An 18,446-nucleotide genomic window follows, 5' to 3' on the forward strand; every position below is an offset into this window, starting at 1 on the left:
CGATATAGCACCCCAATTGAATGACGAATCTTAATGAAACTTAGTAAAAATATGTCGAACATTAACATATTTCATCCCTGAAAATCTCAGCCTACTATATTTTTTAGGAACCGAGAAAATAACGTTTCCCCCAATTCGTGACTTACGGTCGGACTGACGGACATTTCGAATTATAGAATAGCTTCGCTAGTTATAAAAAGTAATATAATCGATGTTACAAACCTGCACGTCATCATAATTTACATTCAGTTTATATCAGGGAGGGAGGGGACATTGGACTGGAAATTATTATTGTCCCCAATTTTTTTTAATACAACGTTATCTTATTGGTTGGCTCAAAAACTTTGGGTGCTTTTATTTAACTGTGTTTTTTGGTTCCAGACTAGTTTACAACTTTTCAATCATTAAATTCATTCTTCGGAAGGTGTAATTTTATGTATCATCATTAGGGCAGTACATCAATTTATCGTTCATTGTCTTATCCCTTAAGATCCCTGGTTTACAAAGAAAGAGACGGCTTTCCATAAACTATTCACGGATTTGGGAAAAAATAAATGAAACGAGGACGATTACATCTATATAGTAGTGTAGGAATTTTAATTAATCCTATTCTGATTAGGTACGTAAAAACTGTTTTTGTTCATAAAGTTTATTTTAACAATATCTCTCATTCACTTTATTTATCGATTTTGCTGTTACTGCAGCTATTTTAACAAATATTTTAATTATTTAAAATTATAAATGTTTAAAGCAAATTTAAAGATCCCTTAATCTCTGTAAATATTACATTAGGCTTTCCCACCAAGGTGAAGGAGTAGAATAGATACAATACAAATTATTGAATTTGGAACTTACAGCTTTTTAATTTAATGCATACTTTTTAGTTTATTCTATTTATCTATCTATCTATCTATAATACAAAGTAGCTTGATATCTGTCTGTCCGTCCATCTGTCCGTCATCTATCTATCTATCTATCTATCTATCTATCTATCTATCTATCTATCTATCTATCTATCTATCTATCTATCTATCTATCTATCTATCTATCTATCTATCTATCTATCTATCTATCTATCTATCTATCTATCTATCTATCTATCTATCTATCTATCTATCTATCTATCTATCTATCTATCTATCTATCTATCTATCTATCTATCTATCTATCTATCTATCTATCTATCTATCTATCTATCTATCTATTACCTTGTTAATTTACTGCTATTAGCCATCCTTACAAACTCTATCTTTGATATAAATCCATCGCTGTTTTTATCAAATAGTTTCCAAGCTGTGTCTATCTGAAATAACAAAAATAAAAGCTTTTTTACCTTTAAATTAGGTAACCATTAAAAAAATATTACCTTTTTATTGGGGCATGGTTTAAGAACACTACATAAGAATAATTTGAATTTTAAGTGCTAAAATGTCTTTCTAGTAATTAATGTTAGTTTGATTAAAACAAAACATTTGAAAAACATAACATCACAAGAAAATCTTTGTTTGCTAAAAAAACAAAATTTTAGCTGGACGAATGAGTCTTTTAAATCATCTAGGAAATGATTTCTTTTGCTGTTTCCATAGCTTCTAGTGCTTTCTATTTTAAATAGTAGAGAAGGGCAGAAAAATAGCATGAAACCATACCAGGGCTTAAATCTAAAAAATAACATAGCCTGAAACTTGAAAAATAGCATGAAACCATACCAGGGCTTAAATCTAAAAAATAACATAGCCTGAAACCACTCTGACTAAAAAAATCTTATTTGGTAAATGAAAACAATAAAAAAAATCAACCATTGCATTTGGAATATAAAACTAATACGAAATATATTTTTTGCTTTATTTCAGCCACTAAAGTCTAGGTGCGCAGCAACTAATTAATAATAGTGAAATTACAGAGTACATATGATGTACTCCAAACACGAAATAAAACATTTTGTTTTGATTCAACTTAATCTGATAAGTCATTTAGCAAATTTTTATACAGGCACAGTTTCTAGAATTAACTAGTTACATAAGTACACTCTTTAATACAAACGGATAAATACCATCAGGCCTCTAGGGGCACTTGCGGGAAGTCGACGATTTAACCCTTACATATCGGGGGGAGAGGGGGGATAAATATGCCCCCCTCTAGTTTTTTCAATGCCATTATTTTGTAGGTATTATAGAGAGCTGTGACTTCATGACTTTTTAAATTTAGTAATTATACGTCGGCAAGACTTGTTTTTATAAGGATATCTGGTCTGTATCGGTCGTGGTTTTCGGTCAAAGTCGGTTAGGTGGCACCAAAATTAGAAAAATTCTAAATAAATCTTGATTTCTATGTACATTATGACCTTTGTGCATAAGGTAGTAGCCTAAATAACTTTTTAAAATAATTCAAGCAATGTTATAGTTATGTTATGGTGTTTTCTTTATGTCCAGTCAAAGATCTAAAATATGAAGTATTCTTTTATGAAAACTTCTAAAATAATTCTAAGCAGTTTTTGTATTATAAGACTATTCCCATCTTTAAATGCAATACACGAAAATTTTAATGTAATATATAAATATTGAAGTGTTGTTAAAAGCTAGAAATAATGATTATTGTAATGCTTAATCGGACATTATGCTGATCCTTTTGGCTTTTAAACTGTTAAAATATATGTTTTTACACATATGTAAAAGCAATGACAATTGTGAGGGGAAAAAAATAATCTAGTATCCCCCCCCCCCCCTATTCTTTATATTTTCAAACAAAAAAAAACACCTGATTTGTAACTTTACAAAGTGTCTCAAAAATCAGCCATGTGACGTCATAAAAATGAGGGAGTTGAGTGGAGAAGTGGAAAAGAAAATCCTAATTTTATGACGTCACATGGCTGATTTTGAGACACTTTGTAATGTTACCCTGATTTTTTAAAAAGTAAGGGCTTTTAACCATTGCACGTTACGCAAAAAAACACATTTTACTGGGTTAAAAATTATTTTTTTTTTAGGTTGGGGGGGTTGGACGTGTTTATAACACCAAAGCGCTTGAAAGAGTCATTTTAGACGTCATAAAAAGAGGAGAGTTTAGGGGAGAAGTGGGAAAGAAAATCTCCAAAAAAAGAGATGTATTTAGACGTAATTTTATGACGTTCCACATGACACTTTCCAGCACTTCAACACCTATCCCTTTATTAAAGTCTCATGTCATCCAACAAAAGATTTTTAAAAGAGAAGCTTTTTTATAATTAGGGTCGGTCAGTCCGTCCGTACGTCCGTCCGTCCGTACGTCCGTCTGTCCGAGATAGATAGCTTTTATTCGTTAATTTAGGCATGTTAGAATTGTCCTATCGATTTCAAACTTTGCATGATGATTCCTGTAGTAGTTGGGTACGATTTAGAAAGCGTAGCAATTCTATAATCATTACCAGAATGTCCGTACGTCCATTTTAAACATGTTGATTTTTCTACTTTTTTAACAACAAATTTTAGTGTTTTAATTATCCGTTTGATCTGATTTTTGGTATACTGATTCCTGGGACAACAAAGAACAATATTATAAGCGAAGCAACTCTATAATCAAGTCCAAAAATGTAAGTATGTCCATAAACATTATCCTGTTTTTAAGCAGTTTTTCAACAAATTTACTTACAATTTTGTTTCGACATTTATACATTTATGTTCCGATTTTTCAGTTCAGATACTATACAAGTGTTAATGTCCGTTTGTCCTACCGTTTCAGTGCTTCGCTTTTATGGATGTTGTCATCCTTGTTATACTATAATTGTTGTCATTGAAGGATTTGTAAGAATTTAAACTTATGGGAAATGCCCTAACCCGTGAATGCCCTGTGAGACATTGCTCGTTACCATTTAAGTTGATTTTTGCTCTTGCTAATAATGCTAATAATGCAAGCTAATGAATTTTAGAAACTAAGATATAGTCATAACAACAAATAATGGATGAAAGGTATTAATAGTTCAATAACAATTTAAAAATAAGAATTTTCAGAGATCATCTTCCTCACTTACCCCCCCCCCCCTCAAAAAAGGAAAAGAAAAAAAGCAGGCATGGTTAAAAACAAAATATTACTAAAAAACATATTTTATCAATTGTAAAAGAACACTCCCCATAAAATGGTTTAAATGTAAACCATAAAATTGTCTATTTCAAGCATGAACATTATATTTATGCATAATTTAATGCTTTCAAATTTTAACAAGATTCTCAACCATATTTATGTTATAGCCAAGGGGGGAGGGGACATTAGACTGTAAGTTAAACTGGTATCCAAAGTTTTAATAACATAATCTTTTATACTTTTTCTCTAAAACTTTTTATTTGTATGGTATATTAGTTCGTTAGTTCAAAATAACAGTATTCATACTTTAAGCAATAATTTTATTCCACAAAAGGATTAATTTTGTTTATCATTACAGGGTATGTATGTGCATTAATTTCAAATTGTCTCAATCCTTAAGATCTATGATAATAGTAAATTATATACACTGTTGTTGGATAATACATCTTTAATTGCAAATGCAACCAACAAACGATAACTGAAGGATCTGGACCTAGAGTATCATACCTGGAATTTAACTATATAGGTTTGCTGGAATCCTGTTTTTTCTCCTTTTTCTCTTTACCCGGAAGTACATTAATCAGCGCCTTCTATCTTTTACACACAGGAAATGAGACAGAAAAACCTTAGCGTCCGTCCGTTTGTATCGGTTAGCTCTTTATGTTAATTTAGACAAATTAGTATTGTCCTATCGACTTCAAACTTTGCATGATCATTCCTATAATAGTTAAGTACAATTTGAAAAGCGTAGCAACTCTTTAACCGTTACCAGAAAGTTCATACGTCCAATTAAAAGAAGCTTATTTTGACAATATTATTTGTATGATTTAATTATATAAGATTACATGTTAAAATTTTCCTATCAATTTCAAACATTGCATGATTATTCCTGTAACAATACTTTTTGGAAAGCGTAGCAACTCTATAATAATATAAATAAATCCTAAAAATTAAGTATGTCCTTTTACTGTATCCTATATTCATTCAATTTTGAAACAAATTTATGTACAATTTCGTTTGAACTTCAGGTATTAATGTTTTACTTATTCAGTTTTGACACTCTAAAAGTTTTAATGTTCGTTTATCCTACCTTTTCAGAGCTTTGCTTTTGTTTTTCTATCCTATTTTCAATGCCAGACAAACTTCCTATTTGCCTCGTTAAGAGCAAAGCTAATCTATATTTAGGTTTTGAAGGCTGTGTTCGACTTTTAACTTAACTAGGCAGGGAGATTCCTGTAACAATTATCCATTAAATAAAAAAGTTTTATATATAAAATTATTATCTGATAGTCAGTTTCTTACAAATAAAATGGATTTGTATGCCTTAAAATTTAAAGCGCCGTTACTCTTAAATCGTTAATGTTCGTTTGTTCCTTTTGTCATCTTTGATAAGCTCTGCACTTATGGACGTTGTGTTTCTTGTTGCAATAAAAGTAGGTTAAAAACTTTTGTGATTTGTTTGGCTATTAAGTTTAAAAGTTTTCACTTATATTAAGGAAATAGGTTTGTGCTCATTTTCATTTAACTGTACGAAATTTGATTACCCTATTATATAAAGTAGTGAGCTTTTTTTTGTTTGTTACGACGAATCTCGCTTAACGCTGAACCCATATGGTTCTCCTTTATAGTGAAGCTTTTTATAGGCCTAATGAAGGTTTTTAACTATTTTTTTGTACCTCCAACCTACCCTTAAATGACTTAAATTAAAATGAGGAGGGTGGCCTCCCCCCACCTTAAATGACCCAAGAGGCTTTTAGGTGCATAATCGGTAGTGAGGCTTCTAGGGGCAAAATTTTAGTAGATTAAATAAAGTATAAAAGTGAAATAAAGGTTCTCAATTACAAAACTCATTCGTTGACAAAAAGACTTTTATCAAATCTTGATTGGTTGCTACAAGCTAACAGTGTCCAAACGTTTCCACCAGTAATTTTGTTGATCGTAGTTGAATGTGGAGTGTATATAAATTTATCGTCCATTGTCTTATTCCTTACGATTTATTGGTTATTCATAATTATTGCTTTTGCCTTAATACTAAGCTTAAAAGCTCAATAAATAATATTAGTAAACCAAAATCTGTTATATTACTTTAAATACAAATACTTTTTATACAAACGGACAAAGTGAGTTATAGAGTAGATGGTTAGCCAGTTGAACCACTATAAACAATTTCAACCAAGAAAATTGTATTTCAAAATCAAATGTAATAATTATTGTAATGTTAGAAATTTAAGGATAACAAGGATGACAACATCCGTAAAAACGAAGCCCTAAAAGGTTAGTAAAGAGAACAATAACACGATTTTATAACATTTTAGCTTGTTAGCGTACGGACTTTCTTGTAACGATTTGGAACGCTTTCTTAATCATACCTAATTGCTATATAAATCATCATACAAAGTTTTAAATCGATAGGATTTTCATTCAATATTGATTTCTTCAACATCAAAAAGTTTTACAACTAAAAAAACAAGGAAAAATAATATCCATTGGAAAAAGGGATGTAATTTTACATTATATGCTAAAATTTGATCTGATATGAATTAGGAATGCATCAATTAACAGGTATAAGACAAACTCAAAGCGCGATAAATTGATGTACATCCTTAATAATGATAAAAAAGTTACCCTTCATGTAGATTTATCCACTGATTGATAAGTATGAAATCTTCTAGTTAAGAACCAACTTATCAAAATTAAAAGAAGTACCTAAAGTTTATGTGTCAAAGATTAAGATTTCTTGGTTATAAAACTTTGGGTACCAGTTTATTTTACAGTTCAATGTCCCCTTCGTCCCTGATAAAACTTAACTGCTTTTTTAGGCAAATATTGGTCAAACGGTTAGACATATATATAGACTCCTTTACAGGGTAGCTTCTACAGGTCCTTGGAAGGTTTATAACCATTTGGGGGAGGGTTCAACCACCCTACCAAGAGAAAAAGCACCTACAAAATTACCCCTACCCCCCAATTTTTTTGATCACAGAGCTTGGTGCGAAGCTACTAACATAGTAATTGCTTTAAATTATGAAATTATTAGCGGCTACGCCACTAAAGGTCTCTAGGAGCACTTTTGGAAAGAGTTGTTGAACCTCGTTTTTATTTTAGATTTAAAGAATTTTTTTGGGGGGAGAGGGGTAATTTTTTAGCGGTGATTTCTCTTGAGAGGGTTTTGATACCTTTCCCCAAAATAGTTATAAACCTTCCCAGGACCCATGAGAAGCTACCTTGTAAAGGAAAACCATATCGTTTTAGTGAAAAGCGAGATCCTTTGGTGCAAACAAAGAAACAAACATATGAACAAATAGACATACAGACATCCTGTCACTTTATTATAAGGATAGAGTTGCTTTACTCCCAAAAAGTTTGGAATGAATGCAACTTATAAAATCAAACAAACACATTTCTTCTATCTTCTATTTCAAGATAAAGCTACCATATAAGTTATAATATTATAAGAGAAAATGGACAATGGGCTGTATATTACTTTAGTCCCCAAAGTCCTCTATTTATCTTTATAAAGCTATCATGACAGAATTAATCAAGGATATTCGCACAGTGCAGTGGATGAGAGACATTTGTCACTCTTAATAAAATCATTTGTATAGTCAGATCAGGGAGAAAGGAAACATATGACTTTAAATTAAACTGAGCTGGATCTTTAAATCGTTTAGTGGTGCGTTGAATCTGGGCGATCCAGTTCACCAGCGAGTGACATTGCCGCGCCACTGGGCGCGCTGATTCGCCCATTCCATTTTGATTTAAAGATTGAAATCTAATAATATCTAGGTGCGCCGAACTAGATCGCCCCGATTCAGCGCACCACTAAACAATTTAAAGATCCAGCTCTGGTACCAAATGTTTTTAAAAGCACATTATCTCATTTGTTGATTTATAAGCTTTGGGTATTTTCGTAAATGTTATTGTTTAGTGCAATTTTTAAGTGTTTAACCGATAATTTTAATCTACAGAAGGAGGTATTTTTCTACCATCATTGTGGATGAAGATTAGGGTGGGTTCATATCGGAATTAGACAAAGCGGGGATATGCAACAGATAAAATTAACCTTAAAAACATTTCTGACCGAAAAAGAATTTTAAAAAATTGAGTTTTAGAACACGACCACTTAAAAATATAATTCATTACTTATTAGTATGCAAAGACGACATTCAAAAAAAAATTTGAATCAGAACTATGGCCTCATGGTGCTCCCTGGATAGGCCTTGAGGAGCTGAATCAGGAACTTTTGTCCGTTTCAAAATATCTCGTTCCTAGCCTTAGAAATCACTAAAAAACCAAAACATTTTAAGGTTTATTGAGAATTGTCCAATTTGTAGAGGTTTTTTAGATTTTCTCAGGCTAGGAACAAGATATTTTGAAACGGACAAAAGTTCCTGACTCAGCTCCTCAAGGCATTTCCAGGGAGCACCATGAAGCCATAGTTCTGATTCAATAAATTTTTGACTCCCATTTACAAATAGCTATACAATTGAATGTCTGGTCGTCAGCGGTTTTAAGACTTAGGATAAATTTTAAATCACCCAGAGGTGTATTATATCTATATAAATTGAGTGCAGATCCCCGCTTTGGCATCAGAAAAAAAATGTCCAAAATCGACCCACCCTAATGAAGATTAATTTCTATTACCCTATCCCATAAGTTTTCTGGTTTAAATACTTAGAATCAATCATGTCATGTGCGTGTACATTAATAATTGTAGGAAGTGGGTGGGGTTGTTTTAAATTGGATAAAGAGAAAGTAAAGGCAAAGATAAGGGGAAGTCAGAAGAAGTAAAGTGAAGGTATGGGAAATGAGAAACAAAGATGCAGTAAAGGGCGAGTCAAAAGTAAGGGAAAGGTTATTTGAGTAGAAGAATTGGGAAGTAAATGTGAAGTAAAGGGCAGGGGAAGCAAAAAAGAAGTGAATGAAAGTAAAGGGAAAGTGGAGGGAAAGTGAAGGGAAAGTGAAGGGAAAATGAAGGGAAAATGAAGGAAAGTGAATAGAACGGGTAATGGGAGGCTATAAATAATTAAAGGATATAATGATGAAGTAAAGGGAATGGGGAAGCAAATAAGTAGTAAAGGGGAGTGAAGGTAAGGGGAAAGGAAGCAATAAGAAGTAATTGGAAGTAATGGTGAAGTAAAGGGAAGGTTTATTGAGAAGAATTAATGGAAAGTAAATATGTGGTAAAGGAAAAGTAAAGTGAAGGGGAAAAAAGAAGAAATAAAGGGAAGTAAAGGTGAAGGTTAGGAAAACAAGAAGCAAAAAAGAAGTGAAGGAACGTGAAGATAGAGTAAAGGGAAGTTTAATTAAGAAAAACCAATGGGAAGTAGAGGAAACGTAAAGCTTAAGGTAAGAGGAAGCGACTAGAAGTAAAGGGAAGTGAAGGTGAAATAAATGTAAGGAAAGGTAAATTATAAGAAGTGAAGGGAAGTGAAGGTGAAGTAAAGGGATAGTAAAGGTAAAGTAAATGGATTTGGGAGGGAGAAGAAATAAAGGGAAAGGAAAGGGGAAGCTAGAAGGAGAAAATGAGAGTAAATAAGAAGTAAACGGAAGTGAAATAGGGGAACAAAGAATGTTTCTTTGGTTCATAATCACTTTGACCCATGCTAATGTCAACAAATAAATGTCATTGGGATGTGTTAGTTTATATAATCAAATCAAATAAGTATATCATGATTATATCATCAAATCATGCATTAACCGTGTACTATTAATTCCGCAAGGGATTTTAATAGATGATTAATTGATGTACATACATTCTCACTCATCATAATCAAAATTACCCATTCTTAGATTATTGATTGAAAAGTTTGGGCAATAGTTATTTGTAGATGTTTTTGAGCTAAAAATTAGATAACTTAGCTATAAAACTTTGGGTACAAGTGTAATTTACAGTCAAATATCCACTCCCTTTCTGAACAATGATGACCAAAGGCGTAGTAAACCAGATAATTAATTGTAATGAAAAATTCAACAATTTGAAAAAGAAAACGATTTTTATTTGTCCTTTCGTATGTGGAAAATCTTTATTCCGCATCCCTTTATGCGCCCAAGACTTTGTTTGCTATTTGCTTATTGTTTACCTGCGTTATCTAACTTTTGTGTCATTTGTAGTGATGAATCACATACATTTTTATCATATTATATAAAGTATTTTTTTTTCATGTAGAAATATTATTATTATTGTTACAGATAAGTTCTGTTATGTAGTCATTTACATAAAATGGCTGGAAAATTACAATGTAAACAGGCCTATCATTGGTCATTTGTATTGTATGACGTCATTTTTTATTAGGCACTATTTACTGCTTCATTTACCTTTTTCTTCCAATAGTTGTCAGATTCAGGATCTACATTGTCAAATGCTTTGAGTATATCAGAATTCCGCACATGGATAATCAGATCTTGCACTGACACCTCATCATTCTGGTCTGCTATCAACTAGATAGATAGATAGATATATAGAGAGAAATATAAGTAGATAAAGAGGAATATAAGATAGTTCCTACAATTTTTTTTCACATAAAAGTTCATTTCTTGAATTCAATTTTCTTTAGTTGAAATTGCATTTGGCACCGAGCATCAATCTCTATCTTTCTCACAGTTTTTTTTATTAGCAAAGCTGCTCTACAAAAGTTTACTGGCAGTTCCAATGACGTCCAAGCTTTTTTATTTGGGATGTAACTCTTTACCCCCCCCCCTGGTCCTCCCTTAAAGTGTCAAGCGAGCAAAGAAATCCAACACCCCACACTTTTATCGAATATGAACAAAAGGGGGAAAGGTAGTTTTTCTTGTGTTATTGTTTCTACTTATGTTAGGTTATATTGATTTAAGATAATTCGCTACAATCAGACTGACTCACAGACATCATGTTACTTTTAAAATTGAAAGTCAAAGTTAAGATCAGAAGTAATTAATTTTCATCCACTATACTACAACTTTTTGCAGTGCTAGCTATGGAAGATATCAATCTTGCTATTTTTCTCTTGTAAGAGCTTAGACGCTCTTTGATATTATAAAATCTACATTAGATTAGTGCAGATAGTCAAAGTCACAATCTGAAAACCTTGAATTATCAAAAGGTTTGAATATTTGCATTAGTTTTAAAATGACATGTAGGTTGTAGAAGGGATGGGGGTTCCAAGGGCAATTTATATAGGGAGGGTTGAGGTAACCTCCCTCAAATGGTTATACAAACTTCATAGGTCTATAGAAAGTTCCAATTTAATGAAGAACCATATCAGTTCGGCGGCTAGAGATAACCTTATCTACACACAGAAAGACAGTCAACATCCAGTTATTTTTTAATAAAGATTTTATGCTGTAGACATTTAGAGTAAAACATTAGAGGGAGAAGGGGTTAATTAACTGCATGTCCCTATCCAAACGTCCTTGTACCGACTCTTAATTGAGTCATTGAAAATCTTCCATTGGTGCCGAGAATATCAACACAGCCAAGGAGCAGAAAACAATTTGCTAGCAGACGAAAAAGGTCACTGAAAAAGGTAGGGAGGTAGGTATCTGTATATAGGTATATATTATAGATCTGTTCTGTGGACCTAATTAGACATAATCATTATTAGAATATTGTTATCTTGCTCAAAAATGTCCATATTATATCACCCATGACCACTTTAAATTAATTTCATAAAATTGTTATTAATCAGGAAGCAGAATATAGTGCCTAATAAAAAATTACGTCATGTATTACAAATGACAAATGATGGGTCAGTAAACATTTTACCATTGGGCAATTACAATGTATACTGGCCTATCATTGCTCATTTGTATTTTATGACGTCATTTTTATTAGGCACTATAAGCTGCTTCATCTAGTACTAGTAATTCGATTAGATACCAGGTTTTACTGGGAAAGCTTTAATAGAAATTTAATCTAATTTATGCATGGATCTAAAGGGATAAGAAAATATGACCGATAAGTTGATGTACATCCACAATGATGATACAAAAATTAACATTTCTGTTGCATAAAAATAGTGGTTGAAACGTTTGACCGTTCATTTTTATAAATCAACCAATTAAAATATGAATAAGCAAACGAATTAGAAAACATTATTTTAAAATTAGGGGACTATTGTTATAAACAGCCCAATGTCCCCTCTCTCTGAAAACAGTAAAAGTGTCTGACTATGACGTCAGAAAAAATTAACAATTAACCAATGAGAAGCCAGTTTTCACAATGGTAAAATATATAGCGGCCTCTCATTGGTTAATTGTTAATTTTTTCTGACGTCATAGTCAGACACTTTTACTGTTTTCCCTCTCTCTCTGTAATTTATGACTTTAAATAAAGGTTATGTAAAATGTAAAGTAGTGCAGTTATTATTTAATTAACTAGCAGCTTCTATGTGACGGCGGACAGTAAAATAGCATAAAACCATCCTAAGACTTTTATTCTAACTTTTGCCTTATCGTTATGTATGTGAAACTTTCTTTCAATGGAGAACTAAATCGGCTCAGTGGTTGATGAGATTTTAACGAACATATACCAAACCTTACTACTTTGTATAATAGGATTTATTAGTTGTATATCTATTCCATAACTAGAATAATGACAACAAATTATGAAAAAAAAATCTTTTAAGGTTAGATAAGAGTATTTTAAAGGAATCCAATTTTTATGTTTTTTTTTTACAAAAATCCTAAATTCTAGACTTCCAGTCATAAATTTTAGAATTCATTTGATGAGCAAATTCAGTTGTTTATGTCGACTGTATGGTTTCTAAAAAGTGATCATGGCTCACATAATATGGACATACCACCTTTCATTTAACACTATTCACTGTTATTATTAATTGCACCAATGATAACACACTAAATTACCCCTTCTGTAGATTAAATATAGTGGTTTAAAAATTTCAACTTAATAAACCAACCAACCAAAATTCAGTAAAAGTCCCCAGAGTTGTTGAGCCAACGAATAAGAAAATGTTATTGTAAAACTTTGGGGACTAGTGTAATAAACAGCCCATTGTTCCCTCTCTCTCTCTCTCTCTGTCTTTTTTGACAGAGCTGCATATATTGGAATTAAATATACTACTATTGAATCTCCATTTTATATTTTTCGCATCTTGCAGTACATATACTTTTAGGATTAAATGCAAATAGTCAGAGTTACATAGATAAGGAATAAAGCTTAATACGGAAGAAAAATGTATTTTTAAAAGCTTTGTTAAAAATGTTTTGGGGGAGATGAATTCAATAATTTTTATTTTAGACTAAAAAAAGGAAAAATATATTTAAAGGGGTGGAAATTATTTTAGGGGCGAGTTATAAACCTTCTAAGGACCAACAAGGAGTTACCCTGTAAAGGAGAACCATATCGGTTCAGAGGTTAGCAAGATCCTTCAGACAGTTAGACATACTGTTACTTTATTATAAGGATTATTATAATTTTTATTTAGTAAATATAAAGGAGTGGGGAGTAGACTACACCCTACCCTTATACAACCAAGGTGCTAGGAGCAAAATAGTCAAAAAGACTCAAGGATCTTAAGGGAGATAAGACAATGGAATATTGATATACACTCTACCTCATTATGGTAAACAAAATATTTTCTGTAAATTAAATTTTTGTTAATAGTTATTTCTCGCATCGTATTATAAACGCCTTTCCGCGGATATAGAATGTACAATTATGAGATTAAAACTAATTTTTTTAGCCCCGAGGTGCCAAAGGCACCGGCTAAAAAAACTGGTTTTAATCTTATGATTGTACATTTCTATATTCGTAGAAAGCTGGATATAATACGATACTAGACATAGTTTTCGTATGGATGAGAACCGGTTCCTGTCCACCGGATTCGAATGAATACGAGAATAGTTATTTCTCGCATCGTATTATAAACGGCTTTCCGCGGATATAGAATGTACAATTATGAGATTAAAACTAGTTTTTTTTAGCCCCGAGGTGACGAAGTCACCGGCTAAAAAAACTAGTTTTAATCTTATGATTGTACATTTCTATATTCGTATAAAGCTGGATATAATACGATGCTAGACATAGTTTTTTCGTATGGATGAGAACCGGTTCCTATCCACCGGATTCGAATGAATACGAGAAAATCAATTTAATGAAGCTTTTAAGCCAACAAATGAATAATGTTTTATAACACTTTTGGGACCAGTAAAATTTACAGTCTGAAGTCCCCTCCCTTTGTAAAAAAAACTGGATAATTGAAATTGAGGAGTAATTAGATTTCTTACACGAAATATCCCATATTTCTAAATAAATAACATTAGTCTGATATAATACATTTTATAAACATTTGTTACTTTAAAAACTTTGGGTACTTTTAAAAAATCTTGATTGGGATGTTCACTTTTCTACAAATTTTTAAAATCTACAAGGAGGATAATTTTGTTTATCATAATCGGGTATGAACAGCATTTATCAACTATAGTCTTATCCCTGATAATACGATAGCATCTTATATAGATAAGATTATCTTTTTATTCTCGCATCGAAGCAATATTCTCAATTCTAAAAGTCATAGTGATATTAAATCTTTAAAGTGTTCAGATCCAGGGTTCTAAAGGGATAAGACAATGGCTGATAAATTCATAAACATCTCTAATGATGATACACAAAATTATCCCTTCAGTATCCCTATTATTTTGATATTTTTTATAACCCCCTTATTATTCTAGGTTCTATTGTGGTATTCGGCAACCCTGGGCCATGCTGCATGGCAACCCTGACCCCGACTCGTAGGAGGGCTGAGAGACCTCCCCCGAGTAACGGGGGGATGTGTACACCTGACCCCTCCCCCATGCTTTAAAATTGATTATAGTTTGACAGCCGCATTATGGTTAATCTGATTTGCTTGGTTCCCCACCCCTTTCCAGGGATGGGGGATAAATGTTGTCCATTTTGTTTATTGCATGTATATCTATATTTAACCTTTGATTTAGTATTAATTATTCCAATCTGTGTATTGATTATTTGTTGTATTATAAATCAGTAACCTTTAGACTCTGAATAAAGTAACACGTAAGTAAATTCTGTTTGTTATTTGGTGATATATAGAGAAGCCCAGCTTCTCTATAATTATACGTGTCCACGTCTGTTCGCACTGCCGTAATCCTGAACTTGGGAAGCGGCTGATAAACCGAGGCCGCTACCACACTATTAGGGTATTAGGGGTTGCTAAATTGGGGTGAAATGGATCCTAATTAATAATAAGTGCGAACTAGGGATGTAAAGGGATAAGACAATAACCAATAAATTGATGTATAATCCAAATTATGATACACGAAATTACCCTTTCTGTAGATTAAAATCAGTGGTTAAAATGTTTGAACACTCAACTTAATGAATAAACCAATCAAAATTTACTCTGAATTTGTTAGGACAACGAATAAGAAAACGTTATTATATAACTTTGGGGACTAGTATATAAGCCTTTAAAATGGCCAATATACTAAATTAAACTATAATTGTACAAAACCGTTTAAAATATAGTTGTCCCAGAAAGTTCCAGAAATGATCCTCCAGGTCTCCAGCAATCTAATTCTTTTTAAAAATACCTTGACACTTTGTATTTCATTATCATCCACTTCAACTCCATATTCTTCACATACTTGTACATACTCCTGTGCATTTAGTTGTCCTTGTTAAAATCGAAGCTTGTCTAGGTTAGGTTATATTGGATACTGACTAGCCCCACAGGGTTAAGGCACCGCAGTTATGGTCCCAAAGGGGTTAGATTTAGTTTTTAAAAATCCATATTTCTTACTCTACTTATTTAAAAAATTAGTGTTTCGGTGATTAATTATTGAAGTTTTTTTAAGAGTATTTTTGTCCGATCTTTTTCATAATATTTACTTTATTGTATTTGCTCTAAACGTAAGTGTTATAAAAATAGCAATAAAATCAATAAAACTGTGTTATTTAATAATATTCAAATCGAAAAATATTATTTGTATTATGTTTTTACTTCTTGTTTTTAAACAGAGCTTTTTATATTTTTATTTACCCATATATAAAAGTAACAGGATGTCTTTATGTGTGTTTATGTCAGTCTGTACCGAAGGATCTCGTCAACTTCTGAACCAACATTGTTCTTCTTTACAATGCTTCTCATAGGTCCTGGAAAGGTTTATAACTATTATGGGGGAGGTTATCTCCGAGCTCCCAGAGAAATTGCCCCTATTCTATGACCATTTTGCACTATTTCATATTAATCATGATGTTTGCATGTGCTTATTTTGATATGTTTTTTTTTTATCAAGATGCACTTCAGGGAAGGGGGGTTGGACCCCCCACTTTCCATTATATTTAAAAAGAAAGGGTACAAAATTAGAGTTTGTTCAAGAGGCGTTCTTAGGAAAGTGGAGGTACCTTCCCCAAAAATAGTTATAAACCTTCACAGGACCTATGAGAAGCTATCCTGTAAAGGAGAACCCGATCGGTTCAGCGGTTAGAGAGATCCATCGGTACAGGTAGAGAGACAAACGCCCTGTTATATTTATCTATAAATATGTTATACCAATAACAAGGATGAAACTTTCCTGAATTGAGATTCTTCCATTTCCATTTACATCTGCACTCTCAAAGATGTCACTCAAGGCTGCAAAAAAAATATTGGATGAGAGATATTTTCAAAACAGTAATTTTGCCCAAAGAGAGGTGACAATTGGCTGTTCATTACACTAGTCCCCAAAGTTTTACGAGGACGTTTTCTTATTAGTTGGCTTAACATCTTTGGGGATTTTAGTTCTTTCAACTGCAGTGAAGAAATTGCCTATTTTGCTATGTCCTTTCTGTTGTAAAGTGGAGATACGGAAAGTGTCATGTATGACGTCATAAAAATATCTATAAAGGAAGGATGCGAGGAGAAGTGTGAAATGAAACTCTTAAAAAAGAGATGAATTTAGAAGTATTTTTATGACGTCATGCATGACACTTTCGGTATCTTCTTGTATAGTATGGTAACAAACTATCATTACACAACTATTACACACAGAAAGACAGAAAAACAGACAGATAGACACAGACTCTTTAAGAAAAGATTCGCTACTAAAAATTAACAAAAAAGGAATAACTAAATAAACACATTTATTTGGAAATAATTATAAAAATTAAATATGTAACATAGAAAACTTTTGTGTTACTGTTTATTTAAGAATTATTAAAGTACATATAAATAGGAGTTTTTCTTATGGTCTAATTTTCGTTTCTAGTTTTAAAGAAAATTGAATGCTGGTGGCAACTCCCCTAGCTTAGAGAATAAATTTAGAGTATAGATGTATAAACAGATAGCTACAAACATTCCTTAAGCAAAGACCTAAAGCTCTGCAGAAGGTTGTTAATCGATAGAAATTTTGCTTTCTCACTTAGCTGCTAGAAAGCTCATATGCTGTCATTGGAATAAGGTTTGAAGAAATAATCAAAATCACCAACTTGTTGGTATAAGGATTTGGGGGACCTTTATTGTAAATTAAAGTCATCTGCCCAATTGTACAAGAGTTAAAACAATTAAATCAAAAGATTTTAGTGTAAAACTATTTGTAAATAAGAGTATAAGAATAAGATATTGTTATCAACGACAAAAAAATGTTTTGCCTAGTTTTGAGCATATTTATCATTTAAAATCAATGCTATCTTTTCAAAAGTGTTTCCATTAATTTGTTTGTGTTTTGTAAGCAAACCCTGTTTTATTATTATTTGTACTGTGTTATTTTATTTGAATATATATTTCAAAGATAGCTAATTTTTTTAAAAAAATAAACTGAGATGAATGTCGGAATTTTCTTATTAAACATAATAATGTATATATAATTAGAATAGTAAGACCTTGAAAATAAGCGATAAATTATTAGATGATAATTATCAGTAAATTTAACAGAATTTAAACGTAATTATTACAAAGCTAGCTAAAAAAGTGTTGACAAAAAATAATAATCCTTTTATTCAAATACTATAGAACATTATAACAAGGATGATAATATCAAGTGTAGCAGCATTTAAAAAAATATGTCTTTTTAAAATCAATTGATTTAATGAATAAAATATTGAAAATATAGCAATGTACAGATTTTTATGATTTTCAGAAATTGAAAATAATTACATTCATTTAGTTGCTGATGTAAAAAGAAGAGAAGGGCATGTATAGAGTCATAAAAGAGCTGCAATGATTTACATATATTTAATAGGATGTAAAATCCTTTTATCAAAGTCAAATACAGATTAATTTTTATTTGCAAATTCATTGGAAAAAAATCCGGACTTACTGATAGACAAAGTGAATTATAGAGTAGCTTCTCTACTAAATATAACATATAAATAGACATGCGCAGAAGCTACGGACAGTTCTAATATTTCGGAAAGGGGAAAGGAAGAAAGTTATCTATCTATTACTGGGAAAAAC

At 31.7% G+C, this 18,446-nt stretch overlaps 1 protein-coding gene across 1 annotated transcript in view; it reads right to left on the reverse strand.

Annotated features, from left to right (window-relative positions):
- Nucleotides 1–15,666, reverse strand: part of LOC145335249 (uncharacterized) — a 31,436-nt gene extending 15,770 nt beyond the window's left edge. Inside the window, exons 1-3 of the mRNA XM_080180987.1 lie at nt 15,604–15,666; nt 10,372–10,494; nt 1,209–1,303 (exon numbers count right to left, since the gene is read on the reverse strand). Of these exons, the coding sequence (XP_080037113.1) occupies nt 1,209–1,234 (26 nt within the window). The 5' untranslated portion in view covers nt 1,235–1,303; nt 10,372–10,494; nt 15,604–15,666. The remainder of the gene's footprint in view (nt 1–1,208; nt 1,304–10,371; nt 10,495–15,603) is intronic.
- Nucleotides 15,667–18,446: the final 2,780 nt, after the last annotated feature.

Source organism: Acartia tonsa, chromosome 13 (genome assembly GCF_053477335.1).
Source record: "Acartia tonsa isolate MP-2025a chromosome 13, ASM5347733v1, whole genome shotgun sequence".
Lineage (NCBI taxonomy): Eukaryota > Metazoa > Arthropoda > Copepoda > Calanoida > Acartiidae > Acartia > Acartia tonsa.